The sequence below is a fragment of the Columba livia genome, chromosome 25, assembly GCF_036013475.1.
Source record: "Columba livia isolate bColLiv1 breed racing homer chromosome 25, bColLiv1.pat.W.v2, whole genome shotgun sequence".
Taxonomy (NCBI): Eukaryota; Metazoa; Chordata; class Aves; order Columbiformes; family Columbidae; genus Columba; species Columba livia.
In genome coordinates, this window is record NC_088626.1 from 6002497 (window position 1) to 6028123 (window position 25627).

The 25627-nt window shown below is 51.9% G+C and overlaps 2 protein-coding genes across 2 annotated transcripts; both read right to left on the reverse strand.

The window, feature by feature from the left end:
• Positions 1-12546: 12546 nt before the first annotated feature.
• On the reverse strand, positions 12547-13509 carry LOC135576394 (olfactory receptor 14A16-like). The gene has a single exon (XM_065041234.1). It carries the CDS (start codon positions 13507-13509, stop codon positions 12547-12549), a length of 963 nt encoding a protein of 320 aa, XP_064897306.1.
• Positions 13510-23917: 10408 nt separating this feature from the next.
• Positions 23918-25150, reverse strand: LOC135576337 (olfactory receptor 14J1-like). The gene has a single exon (XM_065040735.1). The coding sequence runs from the start codon at positions 25053-25055 to the stop codon at positions 24111-24113; it is 945 nt and encodes a 314-aa protein (XP_064896807.1). The 5' UTR covers positions 25056-25150; the 3' UTR covers positions 23918-24110.
• Between the last annotated feature and the right edge of the window lie 477 nt (positions 25151-25627).

The window sequence follows — 25627 nt, forward strand, 5'->3', positions numbered from 1 at the left end:
GATCTGGGTCACAGGGGTTTGCAGCAATCCTGTCAAACTCTGAGCAGGCTGAGCTTTGGAGCCCAGGAAAAATGGAGATGCGCTGAAGATGTTTGTGAACAGTGGTGCTGTCACTAGTAACAGTAACAGGGAACTCCTTATTCTCACTGATGATGATGATGATTTAAATCTCTTTAATTTCAGTACGAACAGTCATTCTTGCTTTTCCAAGCATCTACTACACCTCAGCAGTTGTGTCTTGGAATAAGTTTTTAGAACAATGCTTTTTCTCTCATTTGTTTTTTGTTTTAATCATTTAAAGAGTACACCTCTTGGACAGAATTACCCCCAAATTGTGCTTCTTTCATTATTTTTCTACCTTTTAATTATTTCTTATGTGGTGTGATGTGGAGGTTGCATAGGAGAATAGTTTATTTTTGAGACAAAGAAGGCCAAGGAACAGATCCCAGGTCAGTGCAAAGGCTCAAAGGAAGCCAGAATCTTTATGTGTGTGCACTGACACACACTGTCACCTGCATTTCCAGTCTCTGTAGTCCCAACCGTGCAGCAGAGTCTGCAGTTCTGAGCTCCCTTCATCTGCCCTGTGTGACATGTGTAAAATGGAACTGCCCCAGTCCAATGGCTGGTTTTGATTCTCTTCACAGCCTGAAGCACCACATGGGTCAGGAGACAAGCCAGGATACCCAACCAGGACTCACATGCTCTGCTCTTACAGTTCAGGTGTTCCCGGGAATCTCAGCAGACATGTCACGCTGATATCTGGGTTTAAGGAGCTGGTCAAGTGTCTCGTCCCCATTTCTGTACCGGTGGCTTTGCCGCCTGGTTGCTGTGCAGACTCTGTACATGGATGCTGACACTTCTAGAACAACCTGCTCTAAAAGGGTTAACAATGTCTGACCACTCTCTCTGTAAAGAATTTCTTTCTAATATCCAGCCTAAATTTCCCCTGGCAGAGTTGAAGCCCATGGCCCCTTGTCCTATTGCTGACTGCCTGGGAGAAGAGACCAATCCCCACCTGGCTATAACTTCCCTCCAGTTAGTTATAGAGAGTGATGAGGTCACCTCTAAGCCTCCTCTTCTCCAGACTAAACAAGCCCAGCTCCTTCAGCCTCTCCCCATAGGTCTTATGTTCAAGTCCCTTCTCCAGTCTTGTTGCTCTTCTCTGGACCCGCTCCAGCACTTCAATGTCTTTCCTGAACTGGGGGGCCCAGAACTGAGCACAATACTCCAGGTGTGGCCTCCCCAATGCAGAGTACAGGGGAAGGATCACTTCCCTTGTCCTGCTGACAACGCTATTTTTGATACAGGACAGGATACCATTGGCCTTCTTGGCCACCTGGGCACACTGTTGGCTCATGTTGAGCTTCCTGTCCATTAGTCCCCCCAGGTCCCTTTCTGTCTGACTGCTCTCCAGCCACTCTGCGCCCAGCCTGTAGCGCTGCAGGGGGTTGTTGTGACCAAAGTGCAGGACCCGGCACTTGGCCTTGTTGAACTTCACCCCATTGGAATCAGCCCATTTTTCCAGTCTCTCCAGATCCCTCTGCAGAGCCCTCCTGCCTTCCAGCAGGTCGACTCTCCCTCCCAACTTGGTGTCATCAGCAAATTTGCTGATGGTGTTCTCAATCCCCTCATCTAAATCGTCAATAAAGATGTTAAACAGGACTGGACCCAACACTGACCCCTGGGGACACCACTAGTGACTGGCCGCCAGCTGGATGCAGCCCCATTCACCAGCACTCTCTGGGCCCGGCCCTCCAGCCAGTTCTTAACCCAGCGTAGAGTACACTTGTCCAAGCCATGGGCTACCAGCTTTTGCAAGAGTATATTATGGGAGACAGTGTCAAAGGCCTTGCTGAAGTCCAGATAGACCACAACCATGGCTTTCCCCTCATCCACCAGCTGGGTCACCTGATCATAAAAGGAGATCAGGCTGGCCAGACAGGACCTGCCCCTCCTAAACCCATGCCGGCTGGGTCTGATCCCTTGTCCATCCTGAAGGTGCTGTGTGATTCCATTCAGGATGATCTGCTCCATAACCCTGCCAGGCACCGAGGTCAGGCTGACAGGCCTGTAGTTGCCAGGGTCAGCTCTGCAGCCCTTTTTGTGGACTGGGGTAACATTGGCCAGTTTCCAATCATATGGGACCTCCCCAGTGAGCCAGGACTGTTGGAAGATGATGGAGAGCGGCTTGGCAAGTTCTTGTGCTAGCTCCCTCATCACCCTAGGATGGATCCCATCTGGTCCCATAGACTTGTGAGGATCCAGATGGCTCAGTAAATCACCAACTATTTCCTCCTGGAATACAAGGGGCCTATTTGTCTTCCTATCTCTGTCAACCACCTCCAGAGATGAGTTGTCCTGAGGGCCACCTGTCTTACTGGTAAAAACTGAGGCAAAGTAGGTATTAAGTACCTCAGCTTTCTCCTCATCTTTGTTAACTATATTTCCCTCAGAGTCCAACAGGGAATGGAGGTTTTCCTTGCCCCTCCTTTTGTTATTAACGTATTTGAAGAAGGACTTTTTATTATCCCTGACAGAATTGGCCAAATTAAATTCAAATTGCACTTTTGTTTCCCTGATTTTTTTCTGCATGATCTAGCTATTTCCATAAATTCTTCATAAGTAGCCAGCCCTATTTTCCACAGTCGGTAAAGTCTCGAAGCTACAGAGGTAAAAGAGGGTAAAGAGAGGGGTTTCTGGTCGCGTTTTCGATTCCGCTACCCGGGAGTCCCCGGCACCCCTTGCGGAACCAGCTGATGTGGTGCGGCCGTTACCACGGTGACGGGGGGTCACACCCCTCCCTCTTGCGTTGAAAAAGCCTCCGGGAGCCCACTAGACTCTGGGAGGTGAAGTGCTTGTGAGGCAGGTGAGCACTACCCACACGGTGCTGCAGCAGCGACTGGGGCTGCTCGTGCAGTAGGGGTCAGAGGTTCTGTCACTCCTTGCTGTTAGACCTCTCACTTGTTGCTGGTGACACAGACTGGGGTGTGGCAGGGCAAGTAGACTGGACACAACTAGCTCTTGTAGGTGAGTTTGTCCAGGGTTTCATTTTGTTTTCTTGTCCCCAATTTAGCTAAGGGTAGTAATGGTTTCTAGAAAAAGGAAAGCTGTTGCTGCCATTAATACAAAGAGTGTGTCTACACAGACACTACCTGCCAAGAAGGATGCAGCCACCCAGGCTTCTGGCTGCGCAGAGTGTCTGTGCCTGGCATTAGTACCAGAGAATGGTATGGGAGGCACCTGTGTACGATGTGACCAGGTCAATGACTTACTGTCAAGTAAGATGTCAAGCCCATCTTCAAGTAGGGCCTGAAGGAGGATTTGAAAAATTAAGGGCTGGTCAGCCTACCTCTGTCCCTGGGAAGGGGATAGGCAGCGTCTTCCTGCACCACTTTCCGGGAACCTGAAGGACAAGGAAGGCATTGCTGAACCAAAATGAGCGGAAAACCCACTGAGTCCCAAGAAATGCTCTGGACCCATTCCAGGGCTTTAGACCCCCAGGAAAGAGCTCAGTGAGAGTGCAGCCCAGCCAGTTGCATCTGTGTCCCTCACTGAGCAGCACAACCAGTGTGCAGTCACCCCATGGTTCTGCAGCCAACCTGCTCTGCAGAGCATCAGTGCCAGGTTGGGGCCCTTTGTGGAGCACAGGATGGGGCCAGGAGCACCAGAGCAGATCAGAGGAGGGATGGGGGAGATCAGACAGGAACTGACCTGGGCTAGAAATTGCCTTGGAGAGAAAAATGCTGTTGTTCAGCTGCCCCAAGATAACACCCAGAGTTAAGGGTGCAGGGCCAGAAGTCCTTGCTGTCCTGGTGCTTCACCAGGTGTGGGAAGTAGCTGCAGAAGGATTGGTGTCCCCCACGTGCCATTTCTTAGTGCATTTTCCCTCCTAAAGGGTGTCATGGAAAGCAAGTCTGGGACCCTGTGTCAGGACTTGCACTGCAGAAAGTATTCACCCAGAAGCCACACCATTTTGCTCTGGTACTTCAGTCCTGGTGCTCATCACATGTCCTTGAGACAAACTTATGCACCCCTCTTGTCAACCTTACCCCAAAAGTCACCCCTAGACAAGGCTCCTGAGCTGGGGCTGAGCTGGAGAACTGGGGTACAGCTGTGACCAGAGGAAGGACAAGGCCTGTCCTGGGTCCTCTAAAGGGCTGGCAGCCTCTGTGAGCTCCACCAGAAAAGGCAGCATGCAGGAAACTGGAGACAATCACCATGCCCATTGGAGGCCCTTAGGAAGAGTTCCTCTCTCCAAATATCCAGCCCAGCTTGCTGGTGCATGAACAACCAGGAGAAACTGCCCGGGGACCCTCATTCCAGACCCCATCTCCTCCACCCATACAGTCAGTGCTCTCCCCCTTGTCACCGAGGTGGGTCCAGACACCCAAGAGGGGAGGAGATGTTGGGTGGGGATATGGTGTCCTCCAGTGCTCCTCATGGTACCTCCTGCTGGGCTTTGTGCCACTGGTCACAACCCTCTGAGCCTGGATGTTCAGCCAGTTCTCAGTGGTGCTAAACAGGAACATGCCCATGAGCACATTGGGCTGCACTGGGAGGAGCATGGCCACCCAGACAAGGGCAGTTATTGCCCATCGTGACTCAGCACTGGTGTGGTCACATCTGGAGCCGTGTCTCCCAGTGTGAGGTTCCCCATTCTGGAGGAACAGGAGGAGCTGTCGTGTGGCCAGAGAAAGTCTGGGTCATGTGTGGAGATGTTGAGAGACCCAAACTTCTTTAGCCTGGTGAAGGGGAGCCTGAGGAAACATGCTGTTTATACTGAAATTGAGTTAATTTTCTTCATGCATTTTGAACCTCTCTCCTTCACAGCTAGCGCAGTCTTTTGTTTAGATTTACTACGAGAATAATGAAATAACGCTGTTCCTTCTCTGGGATAGAGTTCATTTTGTCTTTTAGCAGCTTTACAGTGTTTGCCATTTGCTATGAAAGGAATGTCAGAACTCACTGAGATCTTGGCTGTTGTCAGGGAAACCAAGGACTCCTTCGGCCACCCAGCTGCAGATGCAGATTGGCAGGAGGGGACACAGACAGGACAGCACCTGGACTGACATGCAGGCTGATCAATGAAATATTCCCTATGATTAGCGCCATGCTCAGTCTAAAGCTGGAGCCGGCTTTTAGGGCTTGTTACATCCCTTACTTTGGGTTTTCCAGCTGGTTTGGTCAGTTTCATTCAGAAGTTTCATTCTGTCAGGAGTTCGATGTCAGTTCAGCCTTTTGCTGTTCTGCCATTTTGCCACTGGCCTTTGGGCCTTTCTGCCTGTTGCCCTTTTGCTCTCTCTTGCTGGGATGGGCTGTTCAGGACCAAGGTGCTCCCTTCTGCAGGACTGGATCTTCCATGTGACTGGAGTTACATGAGGCATTTCACTGAGTATATTTTCTTAATTTAATTTCTTTATTTCTATTGAATTTACCTGGACTATTGTCAGTGAAACCAAGGTCTTCTCTGGAGTCCAGCTGAAAGATCAAATTGGCAGGAGAGGGCACAGACAGGACAGCACCTTGACTGACATGCAGGTCAATCAACGAGCTATTCTCTACCATTAGTGTCATGCTCGGTATGAAGCTGGAGATGCCTTTTCCAGCCAGCTAGTTTTGGTTTTCCGGCTACATTGGTTAGCTCTGTTCAGAAGTTCCATTGCATTGGGAGTTCATTGTTAGTTCGGTTTTACGATGTTTCGCTGTTTTTCAGTTGGCCCTTGGGCCTCTCTGCTTTTTGCACTTGTAATTTCTCTTGCTGCGATCAGCTGTTCAGGACCAGGGTGCTCTCTTCTTTTGGGCTGCCTGTTCAGCACAACTGGAGTTCTGTGGGGGACTGCACTGAGTGTCATATATTTTACTTTATGTAAATAGAAATAGTATAAGTATATTATTAGTAGTAGTGTGTTTCTTTTATTATTTCTATTGTCTTATTATTTTTTTTTCTAAACCCACAAGTTTCTCCCTTCCCATTCAGTTCTCTCCCTTATCCCATTTGGGGACTGGGGACAGGATGTGAGCAGCTCTCATGGTCTTAGTTGGTGGTTGTGGTAAAACCATGACAAGAAAGGGCAGTAGTAGCCTCAGAAATCCTGAAAATCGCTTTCCAAGATGATGGGAGGAGGGAAACAGCATGAGAAAGGAAAACCATCAGTAACTGCAGCTCTGGAGGTCCAGAGTGGAGCTCAGAATAAAGAAATGTCATTCTGAGCACAGTGCTGTGGCCATTCAGAAGGACTCTGGATCAGCCATGACTTTGTGTTTCAAGGAACAGCTGATGCGGATGGAGAGACAGCAGCACAGGTGGGGACACACTGGGCTGAGAACAAGGTGGGGAAGCGCATGGGGTGTCTGCAGCCTGTGGGGAAACAGCCACAGGCCTGGGACAGTGCAGGATGGACTGTGGTGGACATGGCCAAGGGTGCTGGCAAGGCTGGATGTCCCTGAAAGAGCCAAGGTCTTTGTCCCCTTGGCTATGGCTGATGCCTCTGCCAATGAGGCCTAAGAAAAGGCACAGTCATCATGGCCATGGGGCTTCTTTGCCTCCTTGCACCCCCAGGGAGACAAGGAGGTATGACACCGTTGTCCTTCACTTGGCATCACACTCCCCACATTCCCAGGAAGAGCTCTGAGCCACACGTGAGGGACAGGATCTCCCTTCCTAGGGGCAGGGGCTCAAGGCTTGGCCATTTTCCTTCATCAGACAAACCAAGGGCTTTCTCAGCATCAGAGCTGCTGCACTTTGCCTTTGCCTGATGCAATCACTGCCTCCAATTATCTGCTCTAACGAGTCCCTGGGGAGGCTTTGTCAGGAACAGCCCTCAGTGGGGCCCATTAATGCTTCAAGGTACTTTGGAGTTTTTTCTGACTTGGACTTGTTGAGCAGATTCTTCAGTCTGTCCTTGGTATCTGAGGTTCATGGACTCAGCACCAAATACGCCATGGGGATCATTAAAACACAGAAAGCCCTAACGAGCAATGTTTCTTTCTGTAATTTCCTTCAAATCTTCCAGACTTGTAGAACTAACTGGAGAGGTTTCAATGGGACACTTGCTGATGAAGATTTCAAAGAAGATTTAATAAAGGAGGGTTTTTTCTTTCCAGGGTGTTTTCTATCATTTTCCAGTGTATAGAAGAAGTGACAGCAGCATTCTACACTGGACATTGATCCCGAGGGTCTCCTGGAGACATCTGGACAGGCAGGAGAACAGTCCTTGAGGCTGGACACTGTATGGACAACCTGGCTCCTCACCCCCACCCCCAGTCTGCCGGTTCCCTCATTGGCCACCAGAGATTGCATCACTTTTCCTACACCAGACTTCTCCACTGAGCTCTGCAGGAGATGCTGCAGCTCCTGTGCACCAGCTCCACCTGCTCTCCTGTGCAAACACTGCACAGTTTAATAAACAGCAAAACACTTTCCTCAGCTGTGTGTGTAAGCTGGATCTGGTGAGGTCCAGCATCCACAAGGGACACCCACACAAGAACTGGTTTAGACAGAGAGATAAGAGAGGATAGAAATAAACACAATGAACGTGTTGACTGCCATGTTAATTAGAGCTCTGAAGAACGGGGCAAGTTTGTAACTCCCTGAAGCTCAAGGCAGAAACCAGACAGTTGAGAGGCCACTGAATGACTAAAGAGCAAGTGGAGGAGAAACCTGAGAGCACTAGGAAGGGCAAATGTCCACACAGTCTGCTGGAAAGTTGTCCTTGGACAGGGTCATTTAATCAGGAGAGGTGGGAACTCCTGAATGACGAGGGAGATGAAATAATAGAGTGTTGGTAATAGAAGTACAGGGGAAGATCACTATTTCTTCTCCAATCCTTAGTACACTTCCAGACAGACATCAGTCATCAGCTGTCTCACCATAAACAGCCAGGGCCATTTTAGGGCCCCAGTGTACCTGAGGTGCTGGCCTGGGATTGGCATCTGTCACACAGGACCTGGGGAGACCAGAGCACCTTGCAGTGCAGGTGGAGCCTGGGCAGGGGTTCCCGGGGCATCTACACTGGCACCAGGTGTTTGTGTCCCTGGAGCTGAAGACATTTGTGTCCTAAATCCATGCCCAGTTCTGGAGAACTCTTTCCTTTTCAAAGAAAAGACACCACACCAAAGAAACAAAAAAAAAGTATGTTGACACCATCCTCTCCTTTGGGTCTTTGTCTTCAGTTCCTCTTATTTTAATTTTCATTGACATTAACTGACATCTGATGGGCCTGCAGGAATGAAGCCAAGATCATTTTGTGTCTTGCATAACACCCCATGCCCTCTGAAACTTCCCTGCCCAGGACTCCTCACATGTTGCCCAGAGAGAGTCACACTGAGGTGTTGGCTGGTTCACTGGCTGAGATGTTGGTTTAGATGGTCACCTACAGCACAGGTGCATCCTGCCCCATCATCGCCTGCTCTGCTCCAGTCTGAAACAGATCCCAACATCACAATGGGTTCATGGGAGAACTGAGGTTGAAGGGACCTCATGAGTCTGCAGTCCAACCTGTCTCAAACCGGGTCACACCAAGGTGTTCAAGCCTTGATTCAATCAGAGCTTTAGCAGGACTAGAGAAGTGATCATCCCTTTGTACTGGGCACTGGTGAGGCTGCACCTTGAATCCTGGGGTCAGTTTTAGGCCCCTCATGGCAAGGAAGACATTGAGGTGCTGGAGAGAGTTCAGAGGAGGTGACAAGGCTGGTGAAGGGTCTGGAGCACCAGTCTTATGAGGAGTGGTTGAGGGAGCTGGGGCTGTTCAGCCTTGAGAACAGCAAGCTGAGGGGAGACCTTGTCGCTGTCTACAACTACCTGAAAGGAGGTTTTATCATGGTGGGTGTTGGTCTCTTCTCCCAAGTAACGAGTGATAGGACAAGAAATGGCCTCAAGTTGCACATGGGGAGGTTTAGATTGGATATGAGGAAAAAATTCTTCGGGGAAAGGGTTTTGAAGCAATGAAACAGACTGCCCAGTGAGGTTGTGGAGTCACCATCAGTGAAGGTGTTTAAAACGCAGATAGATGAGGCTCTTAGGGACATGGTTTAGTGCCAGATTTAGGTTATGGTTGGACTTGATGACCTTGAGGGTTTCTTCCAACCACAATTATTCTATGATTCCATGATAAGTCATTTTTGCTGTTTTCTTTCTCAAAGGACCATGCAGCCTCCCTGAGAGCCAGGACTTTTCTGAGGTGTTGGAGAGACGTCTCACGGTCACACCAGCCAGTTCCACCAGCCCCTGTCTGACCCTTCCCAGACCAAACCTTTTCTCCATATCCCAACCTTCCAGGTGAGTTTCTGGGACACAGCAAATGCTGTGCTGGTCTTCTGGGCTTGTTCAGAGAGAACAGCAGGCCAACATGTTGATGGGCTCTCTGTGCACCTCAAAGCTTTCCTGACCATTTTTCTCACTGTCCCACTTGTACCCAACCTGTCTGGTCCTTGAGCTGTACATGAGGGGATTGAGCAGGGATGTGGGGAAGGTGTAGAAAAAAGGCTTTGTCAAACTGTCTTGGGATGGCTGTCCTGGGCATCCCACAGTCCAGGATGAAGGTGCTGTAGAAAACAGTGGCACTGGTGAGAGGTCCAGTGGAGAAGGCCTTGTGCCTGTCTACACTGGGGCAGAGAGCAGTGATGCATTCATGGGATGCCCGTGTGAACAGGAAGCGAACAAATGGCTCTAAAATACAAACACAAAACTATATCTATGGAAAGAATGAAGTGATGACTGTAGGGGACAGAAATCCCCATGGCCAAGGTGCAGCTGCCTTCTGGAGACAGACTGTCCAGCCTGTGACTCTTGCAAAATGAAGCGGGTGGCTTAGGGACAACACTGGTTGCAGGATGTGGCCACCAGAAAACAAAGAAACCAACAACACAACGCCTCAGCACTCAGTACAGGCAAGAGCTGCAGGAAATAGTAGTGACAGTGCTGCAAGCAGAGATGGTGCCGTCATCATTCAGAAATCCGGGCAGCAGCTGGGTCTGGGTGCTGGAGCTGATGCAGGTCTCCAGGGAGGTCACACTGACCTCGGTTCAAGGAAGCACATCCCAGTGCTGCATTCAGGTGGTTTCTTGGGGAAGTTACTCTCAACATGAAGTGACCCTGATACACCATCCCACAGGCCTCCATGTCCCCACAGTGATAGCTGAGGCATTTGTGCTCATTTGGACTCATTTCCCCCCACAAACAGTGTGCATGCTCCCATCTGCCCTCTGTGCACACTCAGGCTTCTGACCTAGTCATTCAGAGTCCTTCCACGGAGGGACAAACAACCTCTCTCAGGTGTGGTGAGAGGACAATAATCAAAATGATGGTTGCAATGGGCTGATCTGTGACGAATGCCTTGGGACAGCTGCCACAGCGTGTCCAGGAACATGGGCACAGGCCTGACCCTGCTCTCCTGGTCTTTCATGTCTCTCCCAGCAGGCCTGGCCATGCGAGACCACTGCTGTGTGCCCCACAGAATCACAGGCTTGTTTGGGTTGAAGAGACCTCTGAAGATCATCCAGTCCAACTCACCTGCTAAAGCAGGTTCACCCAGAGCAGATCGCACAGGATCATGTCCAGGTGGGTTTGAATGTCTCCAGAGAAGGAGACTCCACACCTGCTCTGGGCAGCCTGTTTCAGGGCTCTGTCACCCTCCAAGTAAAGAAATTTATCCTCATTGTACAGATGGAACCTCCTGTTCTTCAGCCTGTGCCCGTTGCCCCTCATCCTATCATTGGGCACCAGTGAAAGGAGTCTGGTCCTTCCTCTTGGCACCCACCCTCGAGATATTTATAAACATTGATAAGATCCCCTCTCAACTTCTCCTCTCCAGCTGAACAAACCTCCTCTCTCAGGCTCTCCTCATCAGAAAGATGCTCCAGACCCCTCGTCATCTTTGTAGCCCATTACTGGACTTTCTCCAGTAATTCCTTGTCCTTCTTAAACTGGGGAGCCCAGAACTGGACCCAGTAACTACAAATGCGGCCTCACCAGGGCAGAGCAGAGGGGGAGGCTTCACCTCCCTTGACGTGCTGGTCACATTCTTTGCAATGCACCCAGGTACCACTGGCCTTCTTGGCCACAAGGGCACATTGTTGACTCATGGTCAACCTGTTATCAACCAGAACTCCCAAGTCCTTCTCCGCAGAGTTGCTTTCCAGCAGCTCTGCCCCTAACCTGTAGTGGTGCCTGGGGTTATTCCTCCCCAGGGGAAGGACCCTGCACTTGCCTTTGTAGAACTTCCTCGGGTTCTCCTCTGTTCAGTCCTCCAACCTGTCCAGGTCTCGCTGGATGCCACCACAGCGTTCTGGTGTGTCAGCCCTTCCTCCCAGTTTGGTGCCCCCACCCTGCATGCTCACACACTTCAGCTTTTCATTGGTGTTTCCCTCTCTGGGGCACTTTCCAGCCCAGCCCAGCAGAGAAGCTCCATCTGGGCAGACCCTGTAGAACGAAATGGAGGAAACGGGGGTCAGTGACAGTGTCTCTCTGGCTGCGACACTCAGGATGTCCCAATACCAGGAATCCTTCAGCTCCCTGTGCCAGCCCCGCTCCCCAGGACAGCACCAAGTCCTGGCCCCGGGGCTCTTCAGGCAGCACTGGCCTGCACTGGCCTGGCTGCCATTCCTGCACCCTGTCCCCACGCCGCCCACAGCCCCGAGCTGGGGGTTTTGCTCTGTAGGTCAAGTGGGCTGTGGTGACTCTGCAGGGCCATACTGGTCAGGCTGGGAGGCAGCCCCAGCTGATGGTGGTCACTGCCACTGACCGCCTCCCACACAAGCTCTTGGGTGGCCATGGAGGCTGTTCAGAGGGACTCTGACTTATTCACCATCTGTGTGGGTGCTGGCCACCAACAAGCAACACCTGAACAAACAGCCCAAAGTCCCTCGAAAGCCACAGTGGGAACATGATCTCATCACACTGAGCCGACAGAGAAACAAGCAAAACAATGAGCATCTTGTGAGTCTGTTCCTTAGGCATGTTCTTTAAAACAACTCTGGAAGAAGATCTAACCCTTCAGGCAGTGTGCTAAGGAGATGCCCTTGCTGATGGAGATGCTGTTCTGAGGCCAGCACTGTCAGAGCAGTGCCCATTGCCTGTCCTGGTCACAGCACTGACACACAGCAGGATGGTGACCAAGCTGCCAGAGCACTCAGGCCTTGCACCAACACAAGGGATGAGAAGGAGAGTGTGGGAGTGGAAAGGGAATGACTCTGTAAAGAACGAGGCTGGTGCTGCCTGGTAGACCTGCTATCTTGGGGCTGTTTCCTCCATCTTTGCACACACACCTTGTGCTGAGCTTCACAAAGGTTGCAGAGGAAAGATCTCAGACAAATAGTTCACTGCAGGGTTGTTTATTTTGTTTAGATCCACAGAGAGCACGACTTCTCATTTACAAGGTCTTTGACTTGAAGTATAAAGGTGTACAGACAATTAAAAGCGGGACGAACATTTCTTTGTGGGCAATATTATTATAGTTAAAAAATCAAATCCAAATGAGCCTTCCCCCAACTCCAATCATCCCCAAATACAAAATACAAAAAGACAGGTTGGACCTGTCATGAGTCATGTCATGAGTGATATGCAGAATATGGGAATTCTAATGTCTTTGACAAGAATCCAGACATTAGTGTCCTCAGGGCATCCTTGAGCTCCTGGTTCCTCATGCTGTAGATGAGGGAGTTCACTGCTGGAGGCACCACTGAGTACAGAACTGACACCACCAGGTCCACGGTTGGGGAGGAGATGGAGGGGGGTTTCAGGTTGGCAAACATGGCAGTGCTGATGAACAGGGAGACCACGGCCAGGTGAGGGAGGCAGGTGGAAAAGGCTTTGTGCCGTCCCTGCTCAGAGGGGATCCTCAGCACGGCCTTCAAGATCTGCACATAGGACACCACAATGAACACAAAACACGTAAAAGCTAAACAGGCACTGACCACAAGAAGCCCAAGTTCCCTGAGGTAGGAGTGTGAGCAGGAGAGCTTGAGGATCTGGGGGATTTCACAGAAGAACTGGTCCAGGGCATTGCCCTTGCACAGGGGCAGTGAAAATGTATTGGCCGTGTGCAGCAGAGCAGTGAGAAACCCAGTGGCCCAGGCAGCTGCTGCCATGTGGACACAAGCTCTGCTGCCCAGGAGGGTCCCGTAGTGCAGGGGTTTGCAGATGGCAACGTAGCGGTCGTAGGACATGACGGTGAGGAGATAAAACTCTGCTGAAATGAAGAACAAAAACAGAAAGACCTGCACAGCACAACCTGAATAGGAAATGGCCCTGGTGTCCCAGAGGGAATTGGCCATGGACTTGGGGACAATGGTGGAGATGGAGCCCAGGTCAAGGAGGGCGAGGTTGAGCAGGAAGAAGTACATGGGGGTGTGGAGGTGCTGGTCCCAGGCTATGGTGGTGATGATGAGGCCGTTGCCCAGGAGGGCAGCCAGGTAGACGCCCAGGAAGAGCCAGAAGTGCAAGAGCCGCAGCTCCCGTGTGTCTGTGAACGGCAGGAGGAGGAACTGGGTGATGGAGCTGCTGTTGGACATTGGCTGCCTGTGGGCATGAGGACCTGTGCAAGGAGGAAAAGGAAGTAACAAGTTAGGGGAGATTTCTCTGGGGAAAATATCATGTTGTTTATCATGGAAAAGCCCCTCCCTGATGGAGGGATGTTTCAGCTCATTCTCTCTTTCTACCAAGTGAGAAAAACAGTTCACCACAGTTTAAAATGCAGCTTGGGCAACTAGTTTCCATGAACACAGCTCTAGGGCAAAGCCCCCTGAGTCGGTGTCAGAACAAAAACTGACCCACACTCCCACCCCAACCCCAGAGAGCAAGAACACCAGGGACAGGTGGAGAAACAGGGAAGAACACTGCAGTGCTACCAGAAAATAAAGCAAGGACAGAAAGGCAGACGGGCATGCTGTGGAACCTTCTCCTTACCCGGCTGTGCTGCTGCCACTCACATTATCACACTGTAGAGCAAGTACTTTTAGCACCTTCTTTGAGTACCACGTTGCAGGAACCCTTCACCTGGAGGTCCAGCTGCTGAGATGGAGACTCGTGACCTGGACCCCATGGCTTTGGGGCAGAGGGTCTGCTGGGGAGGAGAGGACACCAGGGGTTGCACTGGGAAATGTGTCTGCACTGCAGAGGATGCCAGGGGGGTTCCTAAATACCATCCCTGGCATATCTGGTACGAGCTCCTTCTCCCTGCCCATGTCTGTGCTGCCTGCAGCTGTGTGTCTCTCCCTGGTCTGCTCCCTGACGGTGTCACAGACCCCGTCCCACCCGCTGTGTGCTCAGCTCTGTCCTGCTCACACCTCCTGGCACTGCCCAGGGGCAGCTCTGTGTGTGCAGGGGCCCAGGAGCAGCTCAGACAAGTCCTAACGAGAACTGGGGTCTCAGTGTCTGCTCCAAAGAGAGAAATAAATCCCCATCTCCCACTGCACACCCAGACGAGCAAGAGTGGAAAACTGAAAGCACAGACTCCTTCCCTTGCAGCTTTTCATGAGTTGATGTCATTGTTCAGAAGGACTCTCTGCCATGTCTGTGGGGGGATCTGGAGCTCTGAGCAGCCCTGACCCACACAGCCCCCTTCAAGCCCACAAGCTCCCTGCCTGCCCTGCCGGGGGTCGCTCCTTCCACCCACAGCTGCTGCCGTGGGATCTCCCCGGGCAGGCTGAGCGCTGACCCTGGCAGGCGGCAGAGTCCCTGCCCCAGCACAGCCCTGGGGTGCAGGGACCCTGCTCTGCAGGACAGCCCTGGGCACCCCTGGGTGCTCACCCAGCTTCACAGCTGTTCAACATGGCCTGACAAGGGCCTGTATTTACAGATCCCACAAGCTGTGCCTGTGCCAGTTTCAGGAGATGCCTCCAGGAGCTACAGATGCACTGCCCTGCACCCAGAGACTTACCATGGAGAGGGCTGCAAAGGTTTCTCCTCCAGGGAGCTCTCAGTCATCCTCCCAATCCTGACCACCTTTAATCTCTCTCTGCCTTGCTCGTCTCCTGAGATGCCCAGGCAGAGCCCTCAGCCCTGCTGCACTTTGCAGAGGAGCTGCTCCTGGGCAGAGGTGTCTCTCTGCAGCGCTGCCGCTTCCATGAGCTCCCTGTGTCCCAGGAGCCCAGCCCAGCTCAGCAGCACAGGAGCAGCCCAAGGCGCTTTAATATGACCCCTCTGGTGGGTTTGGTGCTGAGTCCATGGACATCAGACCCTGAGGGGAAGCTGAAGAATCTTCTCAAGAAGTCAAACTCAGATGTAAACTCCAAAGTTTCTTGTGGCATTAATGGGTCACACTGAGAGACACAACTGAGAAATTGTTCCTAGGATCTGGTTAGAGCAGAAAACTGGAGGCAGAATGACAGGTCAGGAAAAGCAAGGTGAAGGTCTCTCTGATAACCAGTAAACCTGGATGTGTTTCATTAGACAAAGGGCCAGGCCTTGACCCCCAGCCCTGGGAAGGCAGATCCTGTCCCTCCCACGTTGGCCAGGGCCCTTCCTGGGACAGTGTGATGTGGGGCTGTGCAAGGCCAAGGGCAGGACTATGGTCCCACACCTCCCAGGTTCCTGGCTGGGGACAAGGAGGCCATGAGGCCCCTGTGCTGCAAGGACAAGGTGTCTCCTCACAGGCATCAGAGGTGCAGACAACAGCCATAGCCAAGGGCAGGAGGAGCTCATGTCTGGTGGGGGCTTTCAGCCGCTTTCCATCCTGTGATCATCTCCATGACAGCCTGTCCTGTGCTGTGGCATCCCCTGCACCTCTGTCCCTGCAGGCTGGAGACATCCCCCCTGCTGCCCCACCTTGCTCTTGTCTGAGCATCTTCCTTCGTTTGATGAGATCTCTCCATCCTCCCCAGCTGGTCCTTGAAGCACAAAGCCTTGGGCTGATGCAGACTCCCTCTGCTGACCTGCTCCACCACAGCACTGCCCTTCCATCACATTCCTTTCTGCTCATGTCCAGCCTGGACCTCCCCAGCTGCACTTTGGGCCATTATTTCTTTCTCAAGCTCTTTCCCACTATGAAGAAACCTCCACCACCTCTGAAACCACCCTTCAAGCACTCTCAGGCTACTCCTGCACTGCTGCAGCCTCCCCAGCGCTGCTGGGCCAAAGCAGCCCAGGTCTCTCAGCATCCCACACCATGTGCACAAGGTGCTGAACCTGCCTTGGCACAGCCCTGCACTCTGCAGTTCCTCCCTGCTGCTCCAAACTGGGAAGCCGCACACTGGCACACACCCGTGTGTGTGGGGTCACATCAGTGCTGAACCGAATGGGATGAGAACTGCAGGTGTCTGGGTCCCCACGCTCCTCCTCATGCAGCCCCGTGTGCGGCTGCCTTGTTCATGGTGAGCGTGCACCACGGGCTGGTGTGGGGACCTTGTAGTGCCCAGGCCCTTCTCCTCAGGGTCACTGCTCAGCGTGTCAGGTCCTGCTCTGTCCTGATGGATGGGGTTGTTCTCCTGCCCCGATACAGAACTGGTCACTTCCCTTTTTAAATCTTTAGAGCTTTCTGATGGGTGAACACCAGATTTTCTCAAGGTCTGCACTCTCCCTTGACTGAAGCTCCATTTGTTCAGCTCATAATGTTTGCATGCAGATGGCTTACCCTGATAAGGGTGTCTCTCCCAAGATACCAGGATGTGGAGTTGAAGGGCACTACAAATACCATCTTCTGGAGAAACTGTGGGGCCCTGGCCATCTGATACTCATAATGCCAGAGGTCTGGGCTTGGAGGGGAAGTTTCCCTTCATATGAGAGACCAGCAGGAATGCGTGGAGCTCTGCCTGGGGACAGACAATGCCAGCTGAAGGTTGAGGAGTCAGCATGAGAGGGCAGAACAACATGGGCAATGTTGAGGTGACTGCACATCACCTATACACTCACTGATGAGGAAGAGGAATGAGATGAGGCCTCCTTCACACAAATGACAGAAGCCTCATGTTTCCAGGCCATGTCCTCGTGGCAGATCTGAGATATCCCAATATCTGCAAGGTACCGGCCATCCAGGAGTGTTTGGAGCTCATTGACAACATCTTCCTGACACGGGTGACTGAGGAGTCAGTGGGGTGAGGTGCCCTGTGGGACTTCACACTTACAAAACAGAAAGAGTTGGTCAGGATGGCACAGTCAGGGATGGGAAAGTGGAGCTGAGGCTCCTGGGAGATGAGAACAAGGCCAAGAGCAGGATTTCAGGAGAGCAAGCTTTGGCCTGCTGAGGGACCTGCTTGGGTCCAATGGGATATGACCTTGGTGTCTGCAGTGCTTTTCTCTCACATCTCCTCCCTCCTCTCTCCCACCTGCTGTTGTGCAGCGTTTTTTACCCTTTCTCATATACAATATCCCAGAGGTGCTGCCAGCATCTCTGAGTGGCTCAGATTTGGCAAGGAGTGGGTCCATCTTGGAGCAGCTGAAATCGACTCTGTTTGACATTGGTCAAACTCTTGTTGTCTTCTCAGAGCGGTGACAACTGTAGCACACCCACACTCACCCCTAGTTCCAAGACTTTGCCATGTAAGCCCAGTACAGGGTGACAACATGTTGTGTGCCACAAATTACTTGATCATGGAGAAGAAATGGATCTTCTGTCGGCAAATCGAGCAACTCACCAGGCAATGAGTACGTTCCTGTGGGGAACTGTAATTGCCCTGACATTCACTGGCCAGGCAAAGCTGCAGCTGCCAACAGTCCAAAGGATCCTGGGTCAACTGCTTAACATGTCTGCCTGATGGGCCAACAAGGGTGATTCTCACCTGGATCTGGAACTGGAAAACAAGGAAACCCTGGCGAGGGATGAGAACATCAGTGTCCACCTTGGCTGTTGTGACCAGGACACAGTGGGGTCCCAGGCACCAGAGGGGAGGGAGGAAGGCCAGCAGCAGAGCACAGGCTGGTGGGCTCCAGAGGAGAAGACTTTGACATACTGGGGGATGGTGGGTAACATGGTGACATGGAAGTAAATCTGAAGGGTGAAGGAGCTCAGGAAATCTGATAATCCTTACAGGACATCCTGCTCCAAGCACAAAAATGATCTCTCCAAGTACCCCTGAACAGAAGCATTTATCTTGTGAGGCTGCTCATCTGCACCGATGGAGCTCCAGGGCAATAAGGCAGCACACGGAGGTGGAAGCAGGGGAAGCTGCAAAGTGGGAATTTAGAAACCTTGTCCATGGATGTGGGGATGATGCCAAAGCTGCCCTGGACTTGATACCTGCACGGGAAGGGCAGCAAGATGAGCTGACAGAGCTTCACTTGCAGTAAGAGAATAGACAGGGTGAACGTGGGCCTGCTGCTGAACTTCATAAGAGTAGAATCAGACGGGACTGAGGTTCTTCATAGCTTCTTTGCCTCCATCTTCACCAGCAAGGTCTCCTAGGCCTTTGTTCCTGAAGGCAGGAGTCTGGAGAACACCCAGCAGTGGATGGGCTCAAGTCAGGGGTGACCTGAGCAAACTCAGACAGCATTACAGAACAGGAGATGGTCATTTGACCAGCTCCCTGAACACAAGTATAGCTGTGCACAGCACCTGAGATTGCCAGGAACACCCACCTCTTGGTCCAGAGGAGTGTGACTCCTCTTGAGGTGTCCTGGATTATCTCCTCATGCACATGGTGTTTTAGGCAACCCGTTTTGTGACATACTCAGTCTTTATCAGGAGATGCTCCACACCAATATGAACTAGAGGCTGCTGATACCACCTGTATTGGAAAGGGAGGGAAGGGCGAGCAGGGAAGGAAATAGAAGATATTTGGCTTTCTTGCTATTTATTTTAGAAATGCTCTCTGTTTGGCTATTTCTGAAATTTCTCTAATCATCCACACCCGACTTGAAGCCTTTAGGAAAATGATGCACAGAGCCTTGGCTTGTAAGAGCATTTTAGGTGTTAGCGAGTTCTCTGATGCCATGATCCTGAACTGCAGCTACTGAGAGAATGAACATACTTCTAATGAAGTGAAAGGCAGAAGCAAACCCCAAGTTTCTGAGGGTGTTTGGACCCCATGAAGGGCCATCACTGACACAGCTGTGAAGGAAACAACCAGTGCAGGTCCCTGTCCCTGGAGGCTGGTGAAGGAAAGACTTGGAGACACTGGTTCCAGGTGGTGAGGGCCATGTGGAGGTGGCTCTGATGCCATGTCAGCCCTTGATGCTTGTTCATCACCAGAATGGCTGAGTCCTGGCCCCTGGGACCTGGTAGATCTTTCTCCAATGTTTTTCAAGGCTTTTCCTGTGGTCAGTATGGGTGTTTTGTGTTTTGGGGTGGGTTTTATGTCGAGTGCTGTTGCTTTAACTGGTTGTGTTTTTATGATAATTTGTGCAGAAAGGGCAGTCACAGGACAGCACCCAATATGTCAAAACTGATGCTGAATGAAATGCCGTAAGGCCCTGGTGAGTTCCCCCTCTGTCTGTGTCTCTCCTGGAAGGAGTCTGTCCCAAGAAGGCGATCCAGCTCCTGCCACTCTCTGCAGAGGCACATGAGCAGTGTCCATCACCTGGGGACACAAAGGGTGATGTTTGCCAGACCACCCTTCATCTCACCACCAAGAGCAGGGACAGCCCCCTAGGCCTCCTGGGCACAAGGACAGCCTCGGGGCCAGCAGCACCCCGAAGTCCTTCCTCCAAGGAGTGCTGGGTGCGTGGGCAGTGGGTGGGGTGGGACACTGGGGGCCCATGTCACCTCCATGTCACAATGCAATCACCGGCAATGCTGATGTCACAATGCCCCAGGGCAGTATAAAAGGGAGCAGCGTCCCGTGTCTGCTGCCAGAGCTGGCCTCGAGGCAGCCTGAAGACATTGAAGAGGAAGTCCTTGAGGAGCCGGTGGAATCCCTTGACAGGGGCTGAAGGAGGAAGACCTGGACGAGGCAACTGGAGTTTCTCTGCTGCAAGGCCATCTCCCAGCAGGGCAACCTTCCAAGTTCATCTGATGGATGAACATCCTTTTCAGCTGGATAGCAGTAGCAAAATGAACAGAATGCCTTCTTGAGAAGCACTGCAGAGCTCACCGTCCTGATGGAGTGGGGAGCTAGGGACAGCAGCTGTAGGAAGTGGAATGCAGAGTGGTTTGAAGAGGGCCTGGTGCTCTCCCGGGCACCAGAAAGTACATGCGTCCTTCGGACAAGGTGATGAAGCGAATGGCTAAGCTGGGCAAGGTTACAAGTGTTTGTCAGGAATTTCCTCAGCATGTAGTGCTAGTGAAAGGAGATAGAAGGAAAAGAGGGAGAGGGAAGAGGTGAAGAAAGAGGAGAAGAGAAGAGAAGAGGAAGAGGAAGAGGAAGAGGAAGAGGGAGAGGAGAGGAGAGGAGAGGAGAGGAGAGGAGAGGAGAGGAGAGGAGAGGAGAGGAGAGGAGAGGAGAGGAGAGGAGAGGAGAGGAGAGGAGAGGAGAGGAGAGGAGAGGAGAGGAGAGGAGAGGAGAGGAGAGGAGAGGAGAGGAGAGGAGAGGAGAGGAGAGGAGAGGAGAGGAGAGGAGAGGAGAGGAGAGGAGGGGAGGGGAGGGGAGGGGAGGGGAGGGGAGGAGGAGGGGAGGAGGAGGGGAGGAGGAGGGGAGGAGGAGGGGAGGAGGAGGGGAGGAGGAGGGGAGGAGGAGGGGAGGAGGAGGGGAGGAGGAGGGGAGGAGGAGGGGAGGAGGAGGGGAGGAGGAGGGGAGGAGGAGGGGAGGAGGAGAGGAGGAGGAGAGGAGGAGGAGAGGAGGAGAGAAGAGAAGAGAGAGAAGAGAAGAGAAGAGAAGAGAGAGAAGAGAAGAGAAGAGAAGAGAAGAGAAGAGAAGAGAAGAGAAGAGAAGAGAAGAGAAAGAGAAGAGAAGAGAAGAGAAGAGAAGAGAAGAGAAGAGAAGAGAAGAGAGAGAAGAGAAGAGAAGAGAAGAGAAGAGAAGAGAAGAGAAGAGAGAGAAGAGAAGAGAGAGAGAAGAGAAGAGAAGAGAAGAGAAGAGAGAGAGAAGAGAAGAGAAGAGAAGAGAAGAGAAGAGAAGAGAAGAGAAGAGAAGAGAAGAGAAGAGAAGAGAAGAGAGAAGAGAAGAGAAGAGGAGATCATCATCCTATCATTCTATTATTCTGAGGTCTTCTGGGAGGCATGACCAGCCTGTGGGCCGAGGAGCCAGGTCTTGCTCAAATGCTCAGGGAACAGCCGATCACCAGTGTTGGGGTCAGGAAGGAATTTTCCCCCGGGGCAGACTGGCCCTGGTCCCCGGGGTTTTTTTGCCTTCCTCTGCAGCATTGAGCATGACCACCTGTCAGAGCTCCTCTGGGCCCTTTTGGCTCGGTTCATGCCCACTGCTCTTGCCCTCCAAGGCACCACTCGTGCCCTGGCTTTCTCAGGTTCTTTCTCCCAGGGCAAGTTTGCAGCAGGAGCCAGCTCTCCTTCTCCTCCTTCTATTAAAATTTGTAATTTTAATAAAATAAATATAAATATAAATAAAAAAATAAAATAAAATTGTGTTTCCAGTTTTGTCCCTTGTGTATATGTCCCTGAAACTTTTTTTGGATCTAAAACCTCTCTGGCATTTCAGTTGAACAGTCACATCTTTATTGGATTCATTGTGAGCGTACAGAATAGAGCAGCACATCACAGCACAGCACAGCACCGTTGTGCTCGGTAGTTGTGCCTGGAGCATGATGAGCTCTGAGCCAGGCCTGAGGACTCCATCCAGGAGAGCTGCTCTCTGCAGGGCAGGGCCCAGGCCCGTCCAGGAGATGGGGCAGAGACAGGCACACACACCTACAACATGGCTCAGGCAGGCACCAGAGGTCCCAGGCTGAGCTGAGACACGTCGCTCTGGGTGACCTCTTGCCCCACAGCACTGCTCTTCCAGTGACATTTCTTCCTCCTGATAACCAGTCTCCACTTCCCCATCTGCACTTGGTGGCTTTGTTTTTTTTCTCTGCTGCTTTTTCCCACTACTTTGGAAGCTTTACCACCTCAGAAGCTGCCAATCAAGCAGAGATCCCAACCTGTTATTCTTCTAGTCATCTTGCACTTGACCAGAGAGAAGTAACCTCACCATGATCTCCTAAATCCCGTGAGTGCTGCTGGCCTTTCAGCTTCTCTGATACACACGACCATGTCCCTGCTGCTGTCCCATCATGTTCTCAGGTGGGATGGATGTGACAACCTGTCTCCAAGATCTCTTCCTGGGTAGGATCTGTCATACTTAGGCTGAGGTTCTTTCCCAGCCATGTCCCTGCTGCTGGGCTGTCACCTCCAGACACAGAACTGACCTCACTGTCCCCTTCAGAGCCACAGGATTCTGACTGGATTATGAGTGTCTGAGACCCAACAGACCTCAAAATACCACACCCATCCATCCCCCTCCTTAGCACCCAGGACCTGACCAAGACTGAATTGTGTCCTACATAGTCCTGCACCTGCCCCTCTTTTCCTACAGGCTGTAGATACCTATCTCACTTCCTTGCCTTGCTTGAAGAGACCCCTTGTCTCACTCATCTTGTGTCACTGTCCTGCTCAAGGCTGGGTGAACACTGTCCTGTTCAAGACCTTGAACCATCCTTGCATCACCCTCAAAAGAGTTAAAATCGCATTCTACAGGAGGACATGTCCAATCCCTTCCCAGGGACAGAGAAAGGCTGACCAGGCTCCCAATGCCTTTGCTTGCCTTTCTTGAACTTTGATTTCTGCCTTTTCCAAGGACCCCTGGACCTCCCTAATTACCCTGGTTCTTATGAGAGCACAATCCAGAATCCCAGGCAAGGGTGACAGAGCAAACTGGAGCCCTGGCAATGATCCTGTCCAAGGCAGCTGAGATCAGTCTCACTGGGGCAGTGGGGTTTGTTCCTGGAGTCACACACAGAAATGTCAGGGTCGGTCAGGCATCCATGTCTGAGCTGGTCTCGTGGACTCCTTCTGTACCAGGGATGTTCAGAGACAGAGTCTGTCCCTTTTACGCATAGAGGCTGTAGTCTCAGTTTCTCTCTGGCCTCCTATTGCCATTCCCAAAGGACGGGAGGCACCTCAGCCCTGTGGTGTGTCACCTGCTCTGCACTCATCTGAGATGTCCCACATCATAAGGAATGGACACGGGGATCACAGTTGGAGGATGCACAACCCAGTGCTGCATTCAGGTGGTTTCCCATAGGATGTTTCTCCCAACATGAAGTGACCTCGAGACATTGTCTGTCCCACAGAACTCTCTTCATGGAACTCTCAGGATTAGCTGATGTTGTTTATGCTCACTCAGGTTCATCTCACCTCACGTCCATGATGTGCGTGTTCACATCTCATCTGAACAATGCATACATGGATTGCTGACCTGCTCATTCAGTGTCCCTCCATGGACAGAAGAACAACCTCTGTGAGCTGGGGAGAGAGGCCAGGGCTGGAAATGATGGTTGTGAGGGGCCCATCCATGACGATGCCCTGGGGCAGCTTCTGTGGGGTTTCCAGTGCACACGGGCACAGCCCAGCCCCTGCTCTGCTGGTCCTGCAGGTCTCTGGCAGGAGCCTGGCTGTGAGAGGACACTGCTGTGTGCCAGCCCTGCACACACACACTGCTCAGCCGTATAATGAGGTTTCATATATAGGTCACTTTCTTGGGCATGTTCTTGAGAGAATCTTTGTAAGAAGAACTAAACCTTCAGGTCCTGCCCTGACCAGATCACCTTTCTATCTGGAAAGGCTGTTGTGAGGCCAGCTCTGTCACAGCAGTGCCCATTGCCTGTCCCTGCCTGCGCTCACAGGACTGACACACAGCAGGACGGTGACCAAGCTGCCAGAGCACTCAGGCCTTGCACCAACACCAGGGATGAGAAGGAGAGTGTGGGAGTGGAACCAGAACAGCTCTGGAAGAACAAGCACTGCTGCTCCCTGGCAGGGCTGCCAGGATGGACTCTTTTACCCTTCACCCCTCACAGGAACTGTCCCTGAACGTGCAAAAAGGCCTTGCAGGAAGGATATACTGAAAAACAAGTCACTACAGGAATCTTTCTTTTGTTTAGAGACAAGAAGTTTACTGTTCCTCATTTAAACAGCCAGTGGCTCTAAAAGAAAAGCAGACAGTGGATTAGAAAGGGGCTGAAAACATCATTGCACTAAGAAAACAACAAAAACAACAGAAAATCCAGATGACAGGCTGAGCCTGTAATTAGCTACATTAAAACTACTGTGTAGAAGCAGATGGGCAGTTTATTGCTTCAGAAAACACTAAGATATGAGTTTCCTCAGGGCATCCTTGAGCTCCTGGTTCCTCATGCTGTAGATCAGGGGGTTCACTGCTGGAGGCACCACCGAGTACAGAACAGACACCACCAGGTCCAGGGATGGGGAAGAAATGGAGGGGGGCTTCAGGTAGGCAAACATGGCAGTGCTGACAAACAGGGAGACCACGGCCAGGTGAGGGAGGCATGTGGAAAAGGCTTTGTGCCGTCCCTGCTCAGAGGGGATCCTCAGCACGGCCCTCAAGATCTGCACATAGGACACCACGATGAAAACAAAACAGCCAAATACTACTAATATACAAACTGCAAGAAACCCAAGTTCCCTGAGGTATGAGTGTGAGCAGGAGAGCTTGAGGATCTGAGGGATTTCACAGAAGAACTGGCCCAGGGCATTGCCCTTGCACAGGGGCAGTGAAAATGTATTGGCCGTGTGCAGCAGAGCATTGAGAAACCCAGTGGCCCAGGCAGCTGCTGCCATGTGAACACAAGCTCTGCTGCCCAGGAGGGTCCCGTAGTGCAGGGGTTTGCAGATGGCAACGTAGCGGTCGTACGACATGACTGTGAGGAGAGAATATTCTGCTGAAATGAAAAAGGAAAACATAAAGACTTGGGCAGCACAGCCCATATAAGAAATGGCCCTGGTACCCATGAAGGAATTGGCCATGGACTTGGGGACAATGGTGGAGATGCAGCCCAGGTCGAGGACGGCAAGGTTGAGCAGGAAGAAGTACATGGGGGTGTGGAGGTGCTGGTCCCAGGCTATGGTGGTGATGATGAGGCCGTTGCCCAGGAGGGCAGCCAGGTAGATGCCCAGGAAGAGCCAGAAGTGCAAGAGCTGCAGCTCCTGTGTGTCTGTGAACGGCAGGAAGAGGAACTGGGTGATGGAGCTGCTGTTGGACATTTGCTTTTCCTGGGCATGGGGCGCTGTCATGAGAAAAAAAAAAAAAACACAGTGAGAATCCAGGGCAGAGTTCTCTGACAAAAATCAAACCCACTCCCATAGACTCTCCCCTGTTACACACAGACACTCTTTTTCAGCACTGTGGCTGTAGCCCTGCTTGGGGCTGGAAAATGTGCAACCAAGAGCGGGGCCTCTGCCCATGGGCCGTCGATAAGTCAGTCCAGCTCTGCAGAAGTGGGGCCACAGGAACGGTGGGGACTGTCCTGGTTCTGCTAACACAGAGGGGCTGTCAGCACTTGCTTTCCCAGTGATAGGGAACACAGATGGTGAAGGTAGTTTGGGAGTTCCACGTTTTTTTACATATCCCCCCATATTCACTGCAGAGTGTTGTTGGGTGTCAGAAACCCTCAGCATTTCTGCTGCACTCAGGGAGAACAGAGTGAGTCCTGCGAGACCAGAGGGTGCCTGTGGGTCAGTGCAGAGTGAGGGCAGCTGCTCTGTCCCTCTGTCTTGCTCCAGCTGCCCTGGGCTGGCACCTTTCTGAGATGGAGGCTGATCACACTCCCATGTTACCCTGAAAAGCCACCAGGCACTGCTGAGAG

Coding starts and splice junctions, on each gene's coding strand:
- LOC135576394 (XM_065041234.1), bottom strand. CDS start 13,509: ATGTCCAACAGCAGCTCCATCACCCAGTTCCTCCTCCTGCCGTTCACA.
- LOC135576337 (XM_065040735.1), bottom strand. CDS start 25,055: ATGACAGCGCCCCATGCCCAGGAAAAGCAAATGTCCAACAGCAGCTCC.